The following is an 18304-nucleotide window of genomic DNA, read 5'->3' on the forward strand; positions in this document are numbered from 1 at the left end:
GTAAGGGGGCAGTCACCTTCCCCCTTCACCCCCTGTGGAATTTTTCTTCCCACAATCCCTAGATCCTTCCAGTCCTCGACCCCCATCAAGAGGGAATGCTACGCTGACCTCAGGGGCTCCTTGACCACTCATGCCAGGGTTTCAGGTGCTGTCCATTGCTTCAACCACCTTCTCCAGAACTGCCACCCCTACACAGCCCACATTAGTGGCCACCATCACTGCAGCCACCATGCCCCAGATGTGTTAGAGATCACTCCCTTCTTGAGTTCAGAGCAAAACAGACAAAGAAACTCCCTCTCAACAGACTCTAGTGTGTAGAAATGCAAAGGTCCCCATCACAGGGCTTTTCCCAAGTAGGAAAGGAGGTAAACACATCAAGCTTCTAGCTCAGTCCCCCAATGCCTCTCCTTTCTGCTCACCAGCCTGCTGGACTGGGGGACAAAAAGTAACAAAACAGAGGTGAAAGAGGCTCAAAAGCCTGTAAGTAACACAAATTAGTTATCCACCAGTGGTCAGGCTGTAGCAGATTGTCACCAAGGGTAATACAGGCCCGGGGTTGATAGGTTTGTTTCTCAAGAGAAAGCAGAAATCTAGATTATTATGTATAACCACCCAATTTTTAAATACTGGCAAATAGTTTATTTTTTTAATCCCAGTAGAGGTTAGGAATTCTGTTAGGGATTCCTGGTTAGGAATAGGTTAGGAATTCTGTTCAGCTGCTAGTAAAAAAGATGAGAAATAATATAGCTTAAGACAGAGCCTTGGTACTCTATCTTGGTGAGAACCTGAAAGTAGTTCAAAGGTGGAGAGTCCAGGGCTATGTGCAGCTCCATGAGGCCATCATGTTCAAATCATGTTTCTTTCTAGTGGTTGCTAGAATGCCCTGGAACTTGAATTCAAAATCAACTAGCTGAGTGTCCCTGGGCACAGCCATTTACCTTGCTATGCCTCTGTTGCCTCATTTTGTGAGATAAGCACCTTGCCTCACAGGGTGGTTTTGAGAATTGAATGAGATACACAGGAAAAAGCACTCAGCACAGAGCCTTACAGAGCACTTAGCACAGCAAGCTCCCAAAATGTTGACGTGAGACGAAATGAACGCAAACCTGGGCCTTTATACACTCTAATGACAAAGCAAAATTCTTAGATATGCAAAGAGAGTTGGATATAGGATAGATGAAAACTCAACTGCTCTGTATTATGTAAATGAGAACTCATTTTCCTTTTTTTTTTTTTTTTTTTTTTTTTTTAGCTCCTTACAGAGCAGGAAATAACAGGAGAAGAGGAAAAGCAAGCAACACAACAGATTTGAGGAGGACATTTACAAATACCTGATGTTAATGTTGAGATTGATAATCTTTTTGAAGAATAAGACCATCAGTCACCCCAAATTGTCTTTTTGAAGTCTGCTGGGCAGAAAAATATCTATTGTGAGTAATTTTTTATGGAAATTAGGAGAAGGGGCTGAGGTCTATATCCATGCTGTTGTAGAATTGCAATGGATAGCATATATAGGACTCTATATTCTATTGAATGGACTAATTCTGAATGGATTAGTTCAACAGAAATAGGAATCTGGAGTCAGAGCTTAATCTGTATGAACATAAACTGTACCCTTCCCTGAATCTTTGGATAGATTACTGGATTTTGTTCAAATGTGAAAGGAACGAGGAGGGTTTAAGTCCATTTTTTTTCAAGTCTGAAGGACCAGGAAGATCCTACCCAACGTCTGAGTCTCAGGGCTAGAGCACCTGCCCTCCCCAAGGCCCCAACAACATTCCTAATGACCCTTCACAAAATCAAATGGGAATCTTCTGACATTGCCTCTGCTTTTGCAATACTGAGAAGTCAGGAAAAGCCTGAGTTGGCTGTAATTCTAAAGGATGAATGGATGCTGATGGCGTATCCTAGCAACGGCTGAAAAGAAATCAACTTCAAGTGATACAAGCTCCATGAGTGGAAGCAAAAGATCCACTGCAACACAGTCAGAAGTAACATGGCCTAGGTAGTGACTGTCAGTCCCATACTGGCATTTGGAAGCTGACCTGTTGTTAGGAGGCTGCAAAGATAAAGCAAGAGCAAAAGGCTGAGTTGGGCTAATGGGGGCCTCATACAAATGACCCAGAATAACAATGCTCAATCAAAGTCCAGGTTTGGAGTGACAACTTAGCCAGAGAAAGCCATCTGTAGAAAACTGAAGGTCAGTGAAGGCTGTCAAACACATCCCTTTAATCTAATTACAAATGACATTTATTCCTTTAAAGCCACATAACATTAAATAAGACACTAATAATCCTATCTCACAAGAATGAAAATAAAAATTACTCTCTTCCATAACCCGCTTTATAAGCTTGGAAAGCACTGATTGTTAGCCAAGTACCACTGAAGACTACTAATGCCCTCTTTTATTTGTCAGGGCTGTTTTTCCTGCCAGTAAAAGAAATTCAGCTGGAACTTCATTTGGGCAAAAAGGGACTTGTGGGAAGGAGAAAGTCATAGAATCAAAGGAAGACATCCAGGAATTGGGCAGCCCTAAGGCTCTCCAGAGCTAGGAATCAGGGACTTAACACACCTGGGACTCTTTTCGTTCTTTCTTTCTTTAATTTTTTAATCTATTTTTTAAAAAATTGAAGTATAATTGACATACAATACCTTCTTCACTTTAGGTATATATCATAGTGATTCAATATTTTTATACATTATGAAATGACCCCCACCACCTGTCGCCATTCAAAATAATTACAAATTATTGATTATATTCCTTATGCTGTACATCACATCCCCATGACTTATTTATTTTATAAGTGGAAGTTTATACCTTTTAATCCCCTTCACCTATTTTGCCTGCTCCCTAACCCCTCCCTGCTCTAGTAACCAACAGTTTATTTCCTGTATCTATGAGTCTGTTTCTGTTTTGCTTTGTTTGTTGGTTGGTTTCGTTTGGTTTTTAGATTCCACATATAAGTGAAATCATATGATATTTGTCTTTCTCTGTCTGACTTATTTCACTTAGCAAAATGCCCTCTAGTTTCATCCATGTTGTTGCAAATGGCAAGATTTCCCTCTTTTCTATAGCTGAGTAATATTCCATCATATATATATATAGTATATATATGTAAATATATACATATATATGTATATATATATACACATATGTGTTTGTGACCGTGGTCGGACAGAATAATTTCTCTACCAGTTTCACTTAGAAAAATTCCTAGAGAAGGATTTGATTAGCCTGGTATGGGTCACATGCTTATTTCTGGGCCACTAATTGAGGATGGTCCTAGGATTGGCCCGGCTTCAGTCATATACTCACTCTTGGTGTAAGGATAGGAGGTGGGGTACTCTGGGACTGGGATGCGAAGAACTTCCTCAAAGGAAGGAGATACTATTTTCAAAGAGAAAAAACTGGTGCTGAGCGGATAAAGAACAAATGTACACCACTTTCATTGAATTAGTTATTAAAGTCATTTTCATAACCTGCTACTATCCTAAGCTGGTCTAAGTTGTCTTGGCAAAAGCAAAACATTACAGAATTACAGCTGTCTGGAATGTACTATGGACTTGGTTTGATCTTCCTAAAGCATTTAATTAGCCCCCGAAGGAGATGGGAAATTAACTGTACATTACTGAAAATATCAAATATAAATTTCCCATAAATTAAAGGATAATTTACTAAAAGGATAAAAGCTAATATCATAGCTATATTTTGATCTTTATTTCCAAATATAAGTTACATTTATTATGGTTTTTTTAATCAGTAAAATAATAATTCAAAATTAAGTTTTTATTAAAACTTAAAGGAGGGGTGCCTGGGTGGTTCTGTTGGTTGGCTGAGTGACAGACTCTTGATTTCAGCTCAGATCGTGATCTCATGGTTGGTGGGTTTGAGCCTGTGTGGGGCTCTGTGCTGCTGGTGCGGAGCCTGCTTGGGATTCATTCTCTCTCTCTCTCTCTCTCTCTCTCTCTCTCTCTCTCTCTCTCCCCCCCACCCTGTCTGCCCCTCCCCGACTCATGTACAAGCGTGCATGCACACGCTGTCTACCTCTCAAAAGAAGTAAAATAAACTTAAAAAAATACTTAAAGGAATATTGCATGAAAAAACTTTCAAAAGTATCTCTAAGTCATTCTTGTATAGGTGACCCATACTTTTTTATTAAGTTTAAAATTTTAATTCCAGGAGAGTTAACCTACAGTGTTATATTAATTTCAGGCGTACAATATAGTGATTCTATACATTACTCAGTGCCATCATGGTAAGTGTACTGCCTAGTGACCTATATTGACAGCTAATATAAGGTTTCGTTGAACTAGTTAGTATTTATATGATTCTATTTATTAAAAATAAGTAATAGTAAAAAGGCCTAAAATTGGTCATACTTTTGAGAACTATTCCTCAGTAAACCAAATTATCATTATTCTAGAATTTTTGTTAGGTGTTTGGATCTTTAGCCTGTGAGCCTATTTTTTTTTAACATTGTTTTAGACGTTCATTTATTTTTGAGAAAAAGAGTGTGAGAAGGGGAGGGGCAAGAGAGAGGGGGACAGAGGATCTGAGGCGGGCTCTGTGTTGACAGCAGGGTTTAAACTCATGAACCACGAGATCATGACCTGAGCCGGAGCCAGGAGTCAGAGACTTAACCAACTGAGCCACCCAGGCATCCCTGCCTGTGAGCCGTTTACAATAATTAAGGTATGCCCTCTGGAGATTCACTATACAGCATAATGCCTGTACCTAACAACGCTAGATTGCATACTTAAAATTTGTTTTGAAAGTACATCTTGGGGTACCTGGGTGGCTTGGATGAGCTTCTGACTTTGGCTCAGGTCATGATCTCACGGTTCAGTTCGTGAGTTTGAGCCCCACCACGGGCTCTGTGCTGACAGCTCAGAGCCTGTTGCCTGCCTCAGACTCTGGGTCTCCCTCTCTCTCTGCCTCTACCCCTCTCTCACTCTCTCTCTCTCTCTCAAAAACTAAATAAACATTAAAAAAAAAACTTAAAAAAAAGAAAGTACATCCTATGTTAAGCATTGTTACCACAGAAAATTATAATAATAACAATAAAGAGTTGGGAGGTGATGGCTATGTTTACAGCCTTGATGATGATGATGATGGTTTCACGGGTGTATACTTATTGCTAAGTTCATCCAGTAGTATACAATAAATATGTACAGCTTTTTACCTGTCAATCCAACCTCAATAAAGTGGTTTAAAAACAAATAAATTACCAAAAAAAAAAAAAGGTATGATAATAACAGTAATGGCTACCATATATCAGGTACTTTACCTGACAACTCCGTGAGGAGGGTTTTATTATTCATGTGTTGTAAATGAGGAAACTGAGTCCCTAGAAGTTAATTGTTCAAGGCTACATGGCTAGTAACCTCTAGGGTGGTCTTAGGTCCACTCTAGAACCGATCGTCCCTCTAATCTGTCACCTTGCTTCCCGGACTAAGCAATGCTGGAGAGAAGAACAAAACCGTGCAGGGTGTTTGTTAATAAAATAGGAATCTAACAACCAAGTGTTCTAAAATAATCATTGAATCATTAATTGTATAAATATGCTAGAAAGTTGGGCAAAGAAGTTTATTTCTTAGATTCCAAGATGTTCTCCAAAATACGGTGTGCAAAATGAAAGAGTGGCTAATTCTAGGACCCTAAAAGAAATTTCAACATCAAACTCAATCAGCAAACACAGATGAACAAGAAACAAGAAGGCAAGGCAGCCATTACTCAGTCAAAAGTCAGGGAGAAACGGCTCTAAGGGACCATGAGGGAAAATATGAGATCTTAGCTCTTCTTCAACAATGGAAAATTAGTTAAGGGTTTTAATTTACTGTGTGAGGACAATAAGGAACTGGAGCAAGCACAGTCATATGACAGTATTAATGGCCATCTCAATTCTCAAACTGAAACATATCCAGGTCAGCCTGCAGGGCAAGCTGTCTCCAAATGCAACCGCCTTGAGATTCTCTGGTAAAGCCGACCTAAGTAAGGGAGGTCGTCTGAGGTCACCTATAAGTACATAGTTCAAAATAAAAAGGTTTTTGTCAAAAGAGCTTTACATTTTTGGACAAAGCCCCAGAAAAATAGTATTTTTTCCAGCAGACAAGGCCGCTTTTCTCCATTATGACACCATGAGAGCCAGTAGGGCACCACCAAGCTCAGATTAGGATTCTCCATGACAGATATCATTAGTGCAAACCAAGAGTTATTCCTTCAGCCTTTGCTAACAGAACCTTAATTTTGTTTGCCTTTCATGTCTTTCAACAAAGCTGAGTCCTTGTCTGGCCTCTGGGGATGACTGCTGATTAATAAATCAGACTTGGTCATCTCATGATCCTTGTCCAGTGACTGACTGACATGGGCAAGAGGTGCAATTCTGACCAAGAGAATGCTGGAAGTTTCTGGGAAGATTTTTGTCCTTTCAAAAAAGGGTAGAAGACAGGGGCATCCCTCTTCTTCTGCCTCTGGATGTTGTCATCTGCATGTGACATCCAGAACTGCAGTAGTTAGGACTATGAAAGGAGCCAAACTAAGAGAAGACATCACCATAGTGAGGATGGGTAGAGATGGGAAAAACCAGAGTCCTTGATAATGGTATTAAGCCACTGAACTTAGAAACTACCTATTTGCTAAAGTCTAACTATAGATTCTTTAATATGTGTATTATTAAATCTTCTTCTTCTTCTTCTTCTTCTTATTATTATTATTATTATTATTAATGGGGTTTTTTTGAGAGACAGAGTGCTAGTGGGGGAGGGGCAGAGAGAGAGAGGGGGACACAGAATCTGAAGCAGGCTCCAGGCTCCGAGCTGTCAGCACAGAGCCTGATGCGGGGCTCTAACTCAAGAACCACAAGATCATGACCTGAGCCAAAGTCTGACACTTAACTGACTGAGCCACCCAGGTGCCCCTAAATGCCTTATTACTGAAGGCACTTTTAAATTGGTTTTCTTTTTAGCCAAAGTTTCCTGAGATTCTCTCCTAGCCAGAGGTATCAAAATCTAATATCAGGACATCCTGGTCAGATCAGCATCCAGCCCTCCCCAGTGGCTATCCAACTTCTATACGGTCTTATAATGCTTAGGCATTTGGCATCCTCACTTACCTTTTTCTCGTTCCCTTCCTTTCCGTTCCCCTCCCACACCTTTACTCCATACCTTATCCGGCCTCAAGTCACATTGCACTTGCCTTCAGGTAAGGGAATTTGCAGAAGACTAAACTCAACCTATTGCCAGAAGATGGAATAATCATATGTCTCCTGTCTGCCCTGGAGACAAGTTGATTTTAAGAAGATCTACAGTAGGAGGTGCCTGGGTGGCTCAGTCAGTTAAGTGTCTGACTCTTGATTTCGGCTTGGGTCATGACCTCACCATTCGTGGGATTTGAGCCCCACGCGTCCAGCTCCATGCTGTCAGCGTGGATCCTTCTCGGGATTCTCTCTCTCCTCTCTCTGTCCCTCCTCTGCTTTCTCTCTCAAAATAAATAAACTTTAAAAACATTTCTAAAAGAGAAGATCTATAGTCAGGTAAACATCACTTTTTTTGTGTGCTGAAGATCCTGGATCACTGTCAATAGTCTATTAGAACTAAGTTTCTTATGGGGTGTCTGGGTGGCTCAGTCAGTGAAGCCTCCGACTTCAGCTCAGGTCATGATCTCACAGTTTGTGAGTTCAAGCCCTGCGTCGGGCTCTGTGCTGACAGCTCAGAGCCTGGAGCCTCCTTCGGATTCTGTGTCTCCCTCTCTCTCTGCCCCTCCCCCACTCACACTCTGTCTCTCTCTCCTTCAAAAATAAATAAACATTAAAAAAAATTTAAGAACTAAGTTTCTTAGACCTTTTTAAAAAATCACATGGCATAAATTTTAAAGTGTATAACTCAGTAGTTCTTAGTATATTCACAATGCTGTGCAACCATTATCACTAACTGATTTTAGGATATTTCCATCACCTTGAAAAGAAACCCTATACCTATTAGCAGTTGATCCTAATTCTCAATTTTCTTTTTAACTCACATGTCTGAACAGCCACGAATTTGACTGAGTTTTGTTCCTTGCAGTTTGTATCATGAAAATAATACGGTGGATTGTTTTATTCATTTTACCAATGCAAAATTATGTTTTAATATTATATATTCATCTTTAAAATATAGACTCCTCCCAGATTCTGAAAACCAACACCCTCCCCCATAGGCATCCTCTCTTAGCCTTTATTGCTGTTTGATTAGATAATACTTGTGAGATATGCATATTTTGTGTGGATGCCTTTTATACAGCAAACTGCTTCTTCTGTGAGTAATTTTTGACATTAACATTGTAAATTTATTAATCCTACCTGCAAACAGACAGCTTTTCATGAATGAGAAAGTAATTTTTTATGGCAACTTAATTTAAATTTCAAATTAGGATGCAGATTTTCTGGTACATAATTTTTCATCCTCCCATTGCTTTGAAAAGAGCATTATAAATCACTTAAAATTGTGGGGCTGATGCTTAGTCTTATTTAGTGACATAAAAATGATTGTGCATTTAAAAAAATTTTTTTACTGTTTATTTTATTTTATTTTTTTTAATTTTTTTTTCAACGTTTATTTATTTTTGGGACAGAGAGAGACAGAGCATGAACGGGCGAGGGTCAGAGAGAGAGGGAGACACAGAATCAGAAGCAGGCTCCAGGCTCTGAGCCGTCAGCCCAGAGCCCGACGCGGGGCTCGAACTCATGGACCGCGAGATCGTGACCTGGCTGAAGTCGGATGCTTAACCGACTGCGCCACCCAGGCGCCCCTACTGTTTATTTATTTTTGAGAGAGTGAGAGAGAGACAGAGCACGAATGGGGGAGGGGCAGAGAGAGAGGGAGACACAGAATCCGAAGCAGGCTCCAGGCTCCGAGCTGTCAGCACAGAGCCTGACGTGGGGCTCCGACCCACAGACTGCGAGATCATGACCTGAGCTGAAGTCGGACACTTCACTGACTGAGCCACCCAGGTGCCCCATGATTGTCCATTTTTTAGCGATTTTATTGTGGCTCAAAGTTCCAACTCCGGACTACATGTAGCTGAATCTGCAAATCCACAGACCTCTCCAACTTGAATCATCCAGTTGAGCCATCACATACAGGAATTTCAAAGACCTGGATATATCCTCAAACGCATATGCAGGAGCCTCACGGAATGTATGTACCCACCTCAGCACAAATTTTAGAAATCTTAAAGCTATTAGTTTACAGTAATAAATCCTAACAACCACTGGCCCACGATATACCCACATTTACGAGTCAGAAAAGTCATACTCAGGGCTATATCTGACAAGAAAGATGGTGCATGCCACTAACAAATTTCATGACTATAGAGAAGTAATAAAGTCATACAGATGTCATGTCAGTGAGGACAGTCAGTTGCAAGCGGAAGAACCCTACGTCATCTAGATTCAGGAGAAAAGGTTAGGGAAATTTCTTGGTCCACTTTCCTGAGAAGTCTAAGGGAGTTCTAGCTTCAGGCTCATCTGGAGCCAGGTGCTGAACAGTCATCAGGAATCTGTCTCGTTCCTTCTCTTGGCTCCACTTTCCTTCACACTGACTTTACTTTCAGGCTGCCTTCCTTAGCGGAGTGCCTCCCGGCCCCACCTGGCACATATCTTCAAACCTAGCTTCAAATCTTATAGAATGAAGAATTCTGCTTTCCAGTATTTCCAACTAATGTCATGTACTTGAGTTTCATTGGCATGTCTTGGGTCGTGTATTCTTTCCTGAATCAATCACTGAAGCCAGTGGGATACATACAATATTTTGAGAATTGGAGAGTGGGTAAAAATCCACTGATTCGTATAGACTAAAAGTAGGGGAAGGATGGTCCCCACGAGAAATCAGGATTCTATGACAGAAGACAAGAAAAGCAATGCTGGGCAAGCACAAACAACAGATGCCCAGACATATGCTTTCCAGGAACTGGATTCTCTCTCTGACACATCCTGGTGAGTAACCCAGAACTAATGCATTGTGCATGCAGGGGGCACCATTCACACCCTATGCACGTAGGTGAGACATGCACGGTGTCCCTTGCTCTGGCACAGGAGGGTTGGACATCAGCCCGGGAAACAACTTTCCTTTCTTATTATTTTTTTTGATGTTTATTTATTTTTGAGAGGATGAGAGCGTGAGCAGGGGAGGGGCAGAGAGAGAGGGAGACACAGAATCTGAAGCCGTCTCCAGCCTCTGAGCGGTCAGCGCAGAGCCGGATGTGGGGTTTGAAACTCACAAGCTGCGAGATCCATGACCTGAGCCGAAGTCGGATGCCCAGCCAACTGAGCCACCCAGGTGCCCCGGGAAACAACTTTTCTAAGGCCTGTTCTATCCCAGCGGATTTGTTAAACAATCCACCACAGGTCCACTTCTGTCATTTCGTTATTTGCTTCAATCTTAGACATTGCCTTCCTGGAGCCAGAGCTGGCAAATGTGGCTTGATTACTGTGCACTTAGGATGCAACAGCATTTCGTACTAGTGCACAGCAGGGTATGGATTCCATTGCATGTGAGGAGAATATTATAGATGGGGTTTCTCCCCATGTAGGAGTGAGATTTAAAGCTGTGAAGCAGGCCTAGAGGTCTTTGCAGGCCGATCACACGAGTGAGCACAAACCCTGAAAATAATTACCAGTCTTTCTGGAAATGCGGCACAACATCATGGCAATGAGTGTACTTTTTTCTTTCTCTTATAAAAATTGGTCGATGCGAGTTTTTTGGTTTCCTATTTGTAACTATTTGCATGCTCTGCTGTTATTCTCCACAAGGGTTTTTACCTCCTGAAATCACAGAATTAGCATGCTGTTCAAGGCTGCTGCTACTTAATTTCAGTTGTTATCTCTCCTGTAGCAAACTTATTAAATCTGATCAGTACTAGATTACTTTATTATGTCTATATGTGTAGTGCCTTCACAGGTGTATTCAGTAAATGCTTAACACACAGAGTATTTACTGGAATTCTTTACTGGATTTACAGATTATTTACTGGGATAATTTTATTCATGCCTTTTCTCAAAAAGAAACAGTAAGTACTATGAAGAAGGTAAAGCAAGCAAATTTATATAACTGAAACTATAAAATAATAGGATGTTTCACGGGAGCTCCTTTAGGTTAGGCAGACCCAGAACATCTTGTTGAGGCGATATTGGTAAACTGAGACATCAATGATAAAAAGGAGGAAGCAGTACAAAGATGTTACTGTTCCAGGCAGGAGGAAGAGCAAAGGCAAAGGCCCTGAGACCAGAGTGAACCTGGCTGTTTTCAGAATAGAAAGGCTGATGTGGCATACAAAATGGGTGATAGAGGGAGAATGGAGAAAGAGGAGGTCTGAGAAAGAGACGAGGGCACCTCATGAACACAAGCGGGGACTCCAGCAGACACGGGTTCATTGCCTCTTGTCTTTTCTGTGAAGAGAGTTTCTTGGCCAGGGGCACTCTCCTGTGTATGATGAAACAGAAGGCTTTTTTTTTTGTTTTTTGTTTTGAAAGTTTATTTGCTTTGAGAGAGAGAGTGCACACATGCGCACGTGTGGGGGAGGGGCGGAGAGAGAGGGCGAGAATCCCAAGACTCTGAGCTAACCACAGAGCCTGACATAGGGCCTGAACTCACAAACTCTTGAGATCATGACCTGAACCGAAATCACGAGTTGGTTGCTTAACCAGCTGAGCCACCCAGGCGTCCCAAACAGAAGGCTTTCTAAGCCAAAGAATGTTGGTGCTGACCCAGATATACCAGACAAGGAAAGCAGATCCTCATTTAGAGTAAGTGCCTATTTCCTTGGAAACAAATCAAGCTCCCTCCAAAATGGAAGCAGTCCAATGAAATGAACTTGCCGCGATGAGGCTGCTGGTCTTAGATGTGTGTTTTTTGTTGGCTTTCCCCAGAAGCTGGCATAGAGGCAAGGGTTTGTGCTCAGGAGGTGATCCCTATAAACACTTAGCTGCTTTGCTCTAATCTTCCTGGACTGTGGGTCCAATTCTGAAGGTCCATTTGCAAAGCTTGTCCCAAAACCTTCACACCGATTTTCAATGTTGCTTTTTTCAAGCCTTTGACCATATTATCGGTGATTGGTTATGTAACCGGACTCAGATCATGTTTCCTTCAAGTCAAAGTACATGATACAAGGCATTGCTTGAAATCCTGCCTACTGAGTGAGATTTGCCTTCTGCTGTCCTTCGAGATAACTGCTCACCGGGGCTGTGGTATACCAGAGTATGCTTGCAGCTGGCAGTAAATATTGTTCCACAATACCTATAAGCCAGGCTTGACTTTCTGCATTCTCAATTAGCCAACAACTCTCCACAAGAGCAAAGGGACAGATCGGTAGCAGCAGGTGTGGGAATAGGGTGGTTAAAGGCACAGAGTGGGGAGAATTCTGCTCCCACAAACTAGAAGTGCCTTCCTGGCCTGCTCTGTTACCATATGAGGTGACACAGTGCTATGGTAACTTAATCAGTAGGTGGATTAGAGCACACATGGTGTCCCATGGTCTCTAACATACCAGAACAAATGGAAGCTGTTTCTCAAAGGGAAAAGAGTAATCTTCCAAAATGGGGTCATGGCCTTGCTCCGCAGTCCTGTGGGCTTCCACTGTGACTCTTGCGGTTTCTGACTTCAGTGAGCATCCCGATCACCCCAATACTTGGAGAGCTGAGCGGCAGAGCTGCTTGGACTAAAGCCACCAAGAGAGACTATTTTTGCGCTGCCAGGTTCTCAGGTCACCCGGTAAATAAATAAGTGCAAGACACCTGTGTGCTATACGCTGTCCCTAAAATCCAGGGCGCCACAAAGTACCATGCCTTTCTTAGTTGTAGCAATTTGTTCTTAACGCTGGAGGGGCCATCTCAACATGTGCCAGGCTACTGAATCCCTGAGGATTTTACTAAGGAGTCAAGTCCCTACATTTCTGGAAGAATCAGATTCATCTTTTGGTATATGTGTGTCTCACCGAGGCTTTAGGGTTTCCGGTATTGTCTGTTCTGCATCAACACAGTAGACTAATGTAACATCTTATGGTTCGGTGAGGCATTATGTGTCCTTGTGTAGCAGATGGCTGGACTTGACATCCGTGGGACAGATTTATAAAGCTATTTCTGTCCCTGCCATGTAAAAGCAAACAGCTGCTGATGGATTCTACAAACCAAAATGGATAAAAATGCAGTGGTTAGACCCATAGTTACCTCTCCAATGCCAGAGGCTATATTAAGCTGCTCCAATAAAGAGACCATTTCAGGAACAGGAGCTACAGTTTAGATCATCTTAAGATTAGTTTTATCGTACAGCCCACTGTCATTCTCCAAGACGATCACTCTTACTTACCAGTCAAATGGAAGTACACCGTCCCTTTGGGGATATGACGGGAATGATCCGCATCTTTCTACCCTCTGATGGTTGTACTGACGTTGCACCCCAAAGAGATTCTGCTTTTTCACTTATTCTGGCAGGGAAGGAACACACAATGGCTTCTCCTTGTCCTTCTGCCACTGGAGCACTTACTCCCCAGGGCAGAGACCTAATGCTGAGGTTCTGCAAAGGATGTCCAGCCCATCTACACTTAGGAACTGAGGAAATAAGCCAAGGGATGGATGGGGTGAAGACAGAAGAGTTCATGTTCCGGTGAAATGAGGGTCCCATCTGCCTCCCATGGTCTCTATTCTGACCAGTGAGTGGGCTATAGTGTTCTCTCCTCCCCCTAAAGTTGGGGCTAACTTGGAGCAAGTATCCGCGGATCCCTGAAAACTTTAGATATTTCTCCATTCCAAGTATACGTCACCTGAAGAAGCAGCTGGGCAGAAGGTTCATAGCACACATATCTACTATTAGGACACGGCTCTTAAGTCGAGGGTTCTGGTCCTAAGAATTACCTCACGTCTAGGAGTTAAGGGAGAAACTGTGATCTTCTAGCTTGACTCAAGCGCTCCTTACCTAGATCTGTAAAGTTGTTTACACACACACACAAATCAGGTTAAGACCTAAGGTGGCTGCCTGGTGCTCTCCTACCGGGAAGCCCTAAGATTACTTAAACATAGCCAGAGATTGCTGCAGCTCAGGTCATTTCCTAATTATCACCTCTTTCTACCTTTCCCCTCCCCATAAGTACTACACCCATTTTTCTCTAACAGGTGAACTTCCAGCATATCTGATCCATAAAGAATAGCAGCCAGGACAGAATTTCTAATTGCTCACAAGTCTGATGTGTCCCTAATGGCATTAGAAAACAATGTTTTGGGCCCTGACGGAACAGTTAGTGAAGTGGCAGACGGACAGAGCGTAGGAAATCCAATCTAGCACAGGCCAGCTTTTAGTGTTTGGTTCTGCTCTTCATTAATCGGCAAACTGCCCAACATAGCACAATGAATACAGTATCTCCTGAGGGCACCAAATATAATCTGATCCAGCTAAGTAAGGGATATTGAACAGTGAGGCTGTGAGCAACCTCTAGTGTCTCATGATCAAGAATGTTTCAGAAGAATGTTTGGTGTATTGATTTCTTTAGCTTAGTAATTCACAACCTTGGCTGCAAATGGATTCATCAGGTGGGGGAACACTGTGGGGAATGTTAAAAAATACTGGTGCCTGGATCCCAGCCTCAGAGATGATTTAAGAACTTGGATCTCTGTATTAAAAAAAACAAAACCAGAACCAAAACCACCCCAGGTAACCCTAATGTGTAGCCAATGACATTCTAACTTCTTCCAGATGTCCCTATATCAACAGTCAGTCCGTTCTATCCCTTTATTTTCATATAAGAACCCGAGGAGGTTAGCAAAGTCATGTAATTGCCCTGAGTTTTACTCAATGCCTGGAGTTGCGATTTGGGAATTGAGGTTCACTTTCTCCTGTAAGTTCTCCAGTGCTCTTGCAAGCAACCATCTGGTTTCAAATTCCTAGCATTTTTCTCCTCTCACCGTTAAATTGTTCTGTGGTGGCTGCTAACCAATATCCAAAGGCCTTCTCAGGGAGCTCATGGAAACTGGTGACTAAAGGCAATAATCTGATAGGCTGTCTGATCACCGAAGCTGCTAGCTTTCCATCCAGAATACAGAAGGGTGTTGCACCGCCTTTCCTAGTACCCAGATACGACCAATTCCGAAGATTCCACATTTCCCTGAAGGTCTTTTGTCTACAGCCCATTCTCTGGAACCAATCTGGATATTAGCTAAAGTTCTTTTATTTGCAAACAACAAGAAAATCAATGATCCCAGTTAGCTTAAGGAAATCAGAATATATTGGAATGGATCCTGTGATAGTTCACAGGTCCAAATAAACAGTGAAAGAACCAAAACTCAGGAAATAGGAAATCCCTGATAACCTTCCCCTTAGAGAGCTACCATCAAAGCCATTCAGCTCTGGTGATTCAGCCTGTGTCCCACCATGTTTCAGATTCCCACAATAAAGTCTGTTGGACTCAGCTCAGCTTTAGGCCTTCCCCTGTCGGTCAACTATGTGAGGCAATGTCCTGAAGCACAGCAAGGAGGGAATACACCCCAACAGAGGTCTACTTCAATTACACATGTTTGTAAGCTTCTATTTTGCAGTTCACAAATGACAAAGGTAAGGGCAAAAAGGCATAAAAGACATTGCTTAATCAAACAATTTTAATCAGTAAAAGTGCAATTACACGAAGAGCCCCATATTATACATGTTAAATTATTTTCCATCGTCTTTACTTGTAAGGTGTTGAAGGTGGGACCCACTCTTGAATCTTCTTTCTAGTGGTAGAATAAGGTACATATTGTTCTGGAGTGCCACTCACATTGAACTTATGGTTTGTCCAAATGAATTTACGAGCGATAGGTGGTTTTGTTGTTGGAGGATCATCAGTCATAGAGTGAAGCCAACGATGCCTTAAAGAGGAAAAGAAAGACAGTTATGAAGGGGCAGGATGGTGTGATGGCAGGCGAGCTAAGCGGGCAGCTCTGGGGCTATTCTGTGGCTTGAGCTCAAATCTCAGCTCCCTCACTTACTAGCTGCACTTCTATGCCTTAGCTTTTTCAACTGAGCATCCTGACTTCTGAAAGATGGCATAAGGATGAAATGAGATAATACACATAAAGCCCCTAGAAAAATTCCTGTGCACAGTAGGTACTCAAAAGATGTTAGCTATTGCTTTTATTGTTACTGTATTTCATCGTATCTACGACACTATCAATTTTCAAATATACACCATTTTATATGTTATCTCTAAGAAAAACATGCTGCCAATTAACTCATGATACTATTGATTATAATATGTACCCTAATTTTAGAGGTAAAAATGTATTTCAGAATTGATGAAATACAGCACTGCTATTAGATGCTAGAGGCTGAGCTGGAGTTTCGGTATGCTCAGGCTGCTCTGGCTGATGAAGCTCTAGTTTAAAACTGAGAGGCTCTTGCTGAAGAAAGATCTCTGCAAGCACCTTAAATTCAAGCTCAGATGAATACTACAGAACATACAATTTGTTATATTAAAAACATTAAATCACAGCCTAAAGTTCACAAGTATTTCAGTTTTTAAGTGTTTAACAATTTAAAGGAAGCTGGGTGCATGGAGTAGAAAGGAAAAAGACAGTGAAGCTGTCGCTAAGGGCAGAAAAAGGAAGGATCAAAGTCCAAGGGACAAATAGAAGAACTGAGCAGGAAGCCACACTGAGTTTATATGGGACGGGAAGTGGAAAGAGGATTCGTACCAGATTCCCCAAGGCTGGAAGCTCACAAGAAAGGATGATGTTATGGGAAAAGGGAATGAGGGGAGGGAACAGGCAGAGAAAGGCAGCTCCAAGAAAAAAAAAAGGGGGGGGGGGGAGGGGGGATTTCCTAGCTATAGAGAAAAGGACAAGTAGAGGAGGTTTCAGTAAAATAAGACTACATTAATGAGAAAAGTTTATGACGCTACTTATGTTTAAGAATATGTTAGTAGTAATTGATAGATATAGCTAGGTATTGGCTAAAACCAAAAAGAGAGGAGATAAATTATTATTACTATTGCTATATTTGTGTCTAAAGACATTGTATCATGATCAGCTAACACAATAAAGAATGAAGACATCTGTACACACTGGGTTGGTGTCTCTCTCACATGCTCCAACAGAAACTGGGGATTAGGGAAAATGACGTGAACCAGTAAACTGCGACTATGAACATGAGCCCCAACTGAGATGCTGGCAGGCAGTGAGACAGGCTCTACTAGCCACTCAAAGGAGGGATTAGTTGTCAAAACTAAGGCTGATACTTGTCAAGGGGCTTTATGTAAGCTTAAGGCACAACAGAAATATTTAACTTTTACCTTGCTGAGGCAGCTTAAGTAACTAATTTATGTGAACAAAATAACAGAAAAATTTTATTTAAATAATTGCTGTCAAGACTCTTGAAGGTTAAAATGATATTTAAGAAAACAGCGTCCAAACCTGATACATGTCTATCCAGTTACCTAAATGAAGGCCTGAAGATCTCAGGGAGAAATAGAAAATGCTCAAGAAAACTAAAAAATATTTTTACCATAATACATAAAATCTGAAAATGTTTATCCAGGAAGGCTACAGGCAAGAATCAAGGAATGAGTGAGCAACAATTTATTCTCATGATGGCAGTATAAAGAGCTATAAAAAAACAAGAAAATGTTTATAATCTGCTAGATTGATGTAACCTTTCTGTTGTTGTTGGTATAGTATTATTAAATAAAGGCTAAATAAATCATACCTTCTAGATTTCCACACCAAACAGTTTTTGCAAAGCAGATTTTCAGCTGGGTCATTAAATTTTTTATAGTGTTTGTTTGTTCATGCATTCATTTTTTAGAGAAAGAGAGAGAGCACACAAGTGAGGGAGAGGGGGAGAGACAGACAGAATCCTAAGCAGACTCTGTGCTGTCAGCACAGAGCCAGACGCGAGGCTCGAACTCCTGAAACGTGAGATCATGACCTAAGCCAAAATCAAGAGTCAGACACTCAACTGACTAAGCCACCCAGGCATTAAATAATGTTTTTTTTTTAATGGATATGAAAGACTAAAGAAAAACATGATTGTTTTTTGAGGTAAAAATGTTCATCATACTAAAACTAGTATTCTTTCCCACTTTAGTTTATGAAGCATATCCACACATACCATTCAGTTACTTACTTCATACTAATCTAAGTATCTCATATTTCAAAACTGAGTAAACAGAATTGAAATGACTTTCCCAAGGTCCCAAAGCACATATGCCACCAAGCTGAGGCTTGAACACAGCTTCTCAATGGTTGAAGAGAACCTTTTGGTCAAGAGACTTAAATTACAATCAAGAGATGAAATAGGGTAGGATTAT

At 41.4% G+C, this 18304-nt stretch overlaps 1 protein-coding gene across 1 annotated transcript in view; it reads right to left on the minus strand.

The window, feature by feature from the left end:
* Nucleotides 1-15599: 15599 nt before the first annotated feature.
* NDUFA12 (NADH:ubiquinone oxidoreductase subunit A12) overlaps nt 15600-18304 on the minus strand; it is a 29747-nt gene continuing 27042 nt past the window's right edge. The window contains exon 4 of the mRNA XM_003989116.6: nt 15600-15866. Coding sequence (XP_003989165.1) covers nt 15686-15866 — 181 coding nt within the window. The 3' untranslated portion in view covers nt 15600-15685. The remainder of the gene's footprint in view (nt 15867-18304) is intronic.

The sequence above is a fragment of the Felis catus genome, chromosome B4 (genome assembly GCF_018350175.1).
Source record: "Felis catus isolate Fca126 chromosome B4, F.catus_Fca126_mat1.0, whole genome shotgun sequence".
Lineage (NCBI taxonomy): Eukaryota > Metazoa > Chordata > Mammalia > Carnivora > Felidae > Felis > Felis catus.